Source organism: Anopheles merus, chromosome 2L (assembly GCF_017562075.2).
Source record: "Anopheles merus strain MAF chromosome 2L, AmerM5.1, whole genome shotgun sequence".
In the NCBI taxonomy this organism is placed as follows: Eukaryota; Metazoa; Arthropoda; class Insecta; order Diptera; family Culicidae; genus Anopheles; species Anopheles merus.
In genome coordinates, this window is record NC_054083.1 from 44,408,269 (window position 1) to 44,413,379 (window position 5,111).

The 5,111-nt window shown below is 51.4% G+C and overlaps 1 protein-coding gene across 1 annotated transcript in view; it reads left to right on the forward strand.

Moving 5' to 3' along the window:
- LOC121594053 (T-box transcription factor TBX6-like) overlaps positions 1–3,267 on the forward strand; it is a 20,639-nt gene extending 17,372 nt beyond the window's left edge. The window contains exons 3-5 of the mRNA XM_041916931.1: positions 423–690; positions 821–958; positions 2,127–3,267. Coding sequence (XP_041772865.1) covers positions 423–690; positions 821–958; positions 2,127–3,053 — 1,333 coding nt within the window. The 3' untranslated portion in view covers positions 3,054–3,267. The remainder of the gene's footprint in view (positions 1–422; positions 691–820; positions 959–2,126) is intronic.
- Positions 3,268–5,111: the final 1,844 nt, after the last annotated feature.

The following is a 5,111-nucleotide window of genomic DNA, read 5'->3' on the forward strand; positions in this document are numbered from 1 at the left end:
TAATTGTTTTGGTATCGGGATCACCTGCTGACGGGCGTTTTGATGAAGGTCGGACTGATGGAGAAAAAAGCTTGTTAATAGTAACGAAACATTCCAAGCCCTGGTTTTGTTTCCCATCTCCTACGGCTTGTTTGTGGAAAGATTTATTTGTTTTATCAAGTAATAATTTACGAAGAGCAGCTTTCAAACGCCTCATTCTGTTAATTACGGGGACAAAGCACGGCTAATACCTCCAATTTTGTGACTAGCTCCACGCAGTTGACATGTGGATGTGATTCCAATAATTAGGCAACGTTCTGTGATCCCATTTCGTTCGTTTCTTTCCTCCCTCATAATCATTATCTTTCACCAACTTCCGGATCTTATTTTTCAAAATATTCTTTCCCTCTCTCCCTCCCTCTCTCCCTCTTTCCATTCTCCAGACGAATGTTTCCCTCGATGCGGCTGACGGTGGACGGGCTGGATGCGGACACAAATTACTGCGTGCTGCTCGAAATGATGCCCATTAGCGACTGTCGGTTCAAGTTCAGCGGCTCCCAGTGGGTGCCGGCGGGCGGGGCCGAACCCCAAAGCCCCCAGCGGTTCTGCCTCCATCCGGACAGCCCGGCGCTCGGCACGCACTGGGCCTCCCAGCCGATCGTCTTCAACAAGGTGAAGCTTACGAACAACACGCTCGACAACAATGGTCACGTAAGTGTGCCTTTTTTTGGTGTTTTTAGTTTGCGCTGCATAATCGATCTACTCCGCCCGAGGAGAGTGATCGTCGAGTTGATCGAGGCTGTATACTAATTTCGTGCTGCATTCTCCGTCCCTCCATCAGGTCGTACTAACCAGCATGCACAAGTACCAGCCAAGAATTCACATCATCCGCACGTCCGATCCGTCCCAGATTCCTTGGGCGGCCCAGCAAGCGTTCGTGTTCCCGGAAACGGAGTTCGTTGCCGTCACGGCCTACCAGGTAAGCTACGGGGGGAGGGGGGTTGGGGGGTAAGGGGAAGGTATCTAAAGTAAACAGCGCCGATCGGACGAACCGGGACGCCATTAAGCGGCTGCAGCGGCGAAAATGCGACCACGAGCGACAGCTTTCATCGATCGGCTTTACGCCTTTCGGGGCGGCCGTGTGACTGCCGCCGACATCCAATTTTGATGTACGCGTCCAACAACGGGCCGCGTTGGCCGCGTTTGATCGATCCGATCCTGTTCGGATTGGACGAGGGTTTTGACGGAAGGAGATAAAGCAGGGCAGAATAAAACCAACATGATACGCGAGCGAATCGGCTCGGTTCGAAGGCAAATTGAAACCGGAATCGGCCGCGTGTCACCCGATTTGGTTATCGGTTGCGGGCTGGTGACGACCCGACACACGGCCGTCCAGCATCAGCAGACATTGAGCATGACTGATTGGTTCTGGGGACGGTTGGAGTTTTTTTTTTGCCGTTGTGGACGTACGCTAATACCTGTTAAAGATCTTAATTACGAGCGCACACTGGTTTGAGGATCGATAAAGATGAAGGATCGCTTGTTATTGCTGTTGTTGATGCTCTCGTGGTAGAGGAAATCCTGGGCCTTCTTCTTCGTGCATTTAAAAATGTGGCATTAAAATGTAAAAATAATCTTTTGAGCTATAGAAAGGACAGTAAGACATTCTAAGACAATGAAGTATCTCTAAGATGAGTCTCGTAGTGATATACAGGTTAAAGAAATAGTGATCTTTGGTAAATTAAGTAAACTTCTTCCTTTGGAGTATCCAAGAAATCCATGAATGATCCGTCATTCAATGAATCAACCTATTCTTACACAATTAAAATATCAGACTGTTGAAACAACCAATATTAGAGAATCAATTCTTCATGAAGGCTTCTCTTTTTAACACAGCTCTTCAGAAAAATTCTGAATAAATTCTTGCGTCCAGCAGAACATTCTTCCTTTGCGCGATAAAGTCGTCCCGAATCGGTGGCGCCACGTTCAAAGTGCGATCGACATGCGTAGAATTTGTACTTCTTCTCACTCCCTATGCCCTCTTGAGATGGTTCTGTTTTTTGACATTTTCTTTCTCCTCTTTTCCTCTCTCTCTCTCTCTCTCTCTCTCTCTCTCTCTGTGTCTTGCATTCTCCTTCTCCTCGCAGAACGATCGCATCACGAAGCTGAAGATCGATAACAACCCGTTCGCCAAAGGGTTCCGGGAGACGGGCCAGTCGCGCTGCAAGCGAAAGATGGGCTGCAACAACACCTCCTCCTCGTCCTCCTCCTCGTCGTCCTCGGGCACTGGTGGCGGTGGCGGTGGGGCAGGAGGCGACAGCGGAGGCGGTGGGCAGTTGACAGACGACGAGGATCGCCACGACCTGCACGACCTGATCAAGCGGCCAAGATCAAACGGTTCGCCGGCGTCCGACTGTACCGTGCACGAGGGTGCCGGACCACCGATGCATCATCCCCGGCTGCACCATTCCGCCGGGCTGCGGCCGTTTCCCGCCTCTCCCGAGCTACTGATGCGTCAGTACAATCAGATGTTTAACCCGAGCTGGATGGATCTGATGCTGCCATACTTTGCCCGCCACCACCATCAACCGTACCCACCGCATCCGCATCCTCACCAGGCGCACCATCCGCAACATCATCACCACCATCACCATCCGCACCATGCGCAACCTCCGGGACCTGGGTTTGGCGGACCGGTAGGACCGATGGGTCCCGGGTCACTGCTGTCGCCCGCCGGTAGTCAAATTCCGGCCCCGATCATATCGCCCGCCCACTCCAACCCGGACTCGACCGATCACGATCGCTCGTCGGCGTTCAGCGTGCAGACACCGCAGACTAGCGGCAGTGATTGTGACGCGAGCGAACGTACCCAACGTCCCGAAAGTCCGGAAGGGTCCCCGAAGCCAACGGTTCTGCGACCGGCCGCCATCAGAGTCGCCGCTCAAGCATCGAGCCCAACGGAAGCGGTATCATCGCATCATCACCGGCTGGATCCGGCCGGCGATCCAACCGACCCGAATGGAGATCCGGAGCGGAAAATCAACTTCAGCATTGCCTCCATTCTACTCCTATAGCGGGGAGGGGGGGGGGGGCCGGGGTAGAGTACAACTCTCCAAGTGGAACCAAGTGCCTTACTATAGCTGCGAGTCTCCTGCAAAAATACTCGTGATACTCGTTTAGGATCTCGCAAACGACTCCTCGTGCAAAAAGTGTACTCGTAGTCCTCCCGCTGTGTTGGTAGACGTATAAGATAGCTAAATAAATTTGCTACAAAATAGAGCAGATGAGATGAGCCTATACGTATCGGTTTCTCTCTTGTTGTTCACCGTAAGCATCTCGAAAAGCCAGCCCAAAGCATGATCCATAACATAACTAGATCTGGTGCTACCGGGTATCCTTTTAGCCGTAAATGCATCTTATTATTCTACGCCGAAAGGTTCGTCGCTTAGCGCAGGTGAGTCTTTTTGTTTCTTTCCGAATTCCCATTCCAGCAGTAGCGACAGGCATTCGTTACAATTGGCAACAATTTCTTAGCCGTTTTGTGTACGCGATTGCTTAAAGGAGATCAACAACCAACAAGGACCCGTCTCTGCCTCTGGCTCCTCAGCCTCTTCAGACCCTCAATCGACGGCCCATTGTGCGTGGCAAATATTTTGCCCCACGCGACAAAAGCGAGCCACTTGAGCGAAAGCCACTATCGCCAGGCCCAGCCCGTAAAGCCCACTTCACGACGCATTGGACAAGAACGGTGCACCCGGGAGGCTGATCCGGTTTGGGCCGTGCTTTGTACCGCACATAACGACGCTCATAGGCCACTTAACGCGTAATAGGACTTGGCAAATAATTTGTCAAATAATTGCCAGTCTACTGTGGGTTTTGGGCTCTCGGTAAGCGGCTCGGTCGGTTTTCGGGGAACAAACCCCGGCACGGAAGCCATTCCAACCAACGAAGGACCAGGATCTTACAAAACCTTCTCCACGCGATTATCCCTTCCGAAACTGCACGCACCCAAAATGGGATCGCTCGTCCTGTGTCTTCCACTTCACCTTTTGTGTGGGCCCAATGGGCCCTTGTTCCCTTGTGTGTGTTCCTCTTGTCCTTCTCAAGTGAGGACTTTGTCTCGAAATAATGAACATCCACTCGAAAACGGAGCCAGATATCATTATTATGTTAATTCGAGAATTTAATCCAGTTTAATGCAGATTAGACGGCCCGACCGGCTGGCCCGATGGCAGCTTAACCGGATGGCAGTTCCACCCGGGGAAAGCCTTTCAAAGAGAAAGCAGACAACCAGAGGCCGGCTCTGAGAGTGGCTCCTACGGATTTTCGGACATGCGCTACGGGCTGAAAGGCATTTGTTTGGCCGTTCCTTTGTGACCGAGTAAGCGATCGCCCTTGTGGCCCTTGTGGTCCACCCCGATCGAACAGGAGCCACTGTGTGCGACAATGGCGGTGCCGTGCCTGTCGCACGCTAAGGAGATCATGGTTTTGAGCGTCTTAACTGATAGCTTGTAAGCTTTGGCATGGCACACTAAGCTGCAGTGATACTCTTCAGTGATACATTCAGAACGGTAACAAGAGCAGCAGCTAAAGAAGCGAAACAATGTGCCAACCTCTTTAGAATGTTCTTTCAGTTGGAAACTATAACAAAGTAATTAAAGTAAAGCGAACCCAGTGAAGCAAGTGAACCTGGAACAGCTCAGCATGCACATCAATATCACATAAACACCACTCCAATCCACCTTTAGGATCTTGGGTCAATCAGTCACACAAAAAAAGCGGGAATAAACACATGATAAAACGCTACGTCGTAAACCCTGCCAACAGCGCGTTTGGAAGTGTCCCTCCCGGCGGGCGAGGCAAGTAAATCTTCTCGATTACATCGCTTTCATGATGCGTTAACGACGAGTGTGACGACGGTTGCGGCGACGGTTCAACCCTCTCAACATCATCACCTCTAGCAGCGAATACAACAATAGCCAAGAAAAAATACAATCACCCAGCAGTCGTGTCACCGGCATTAACGGTAGCCATGCTCGGAGAGCAATCCATGTCATCCGCCTCCCGCCCTGCAGTCCGGCACTACGAAAACCTCCATTATATCCTTCTCCTTTCGCTCCTGCTCCTGCTGC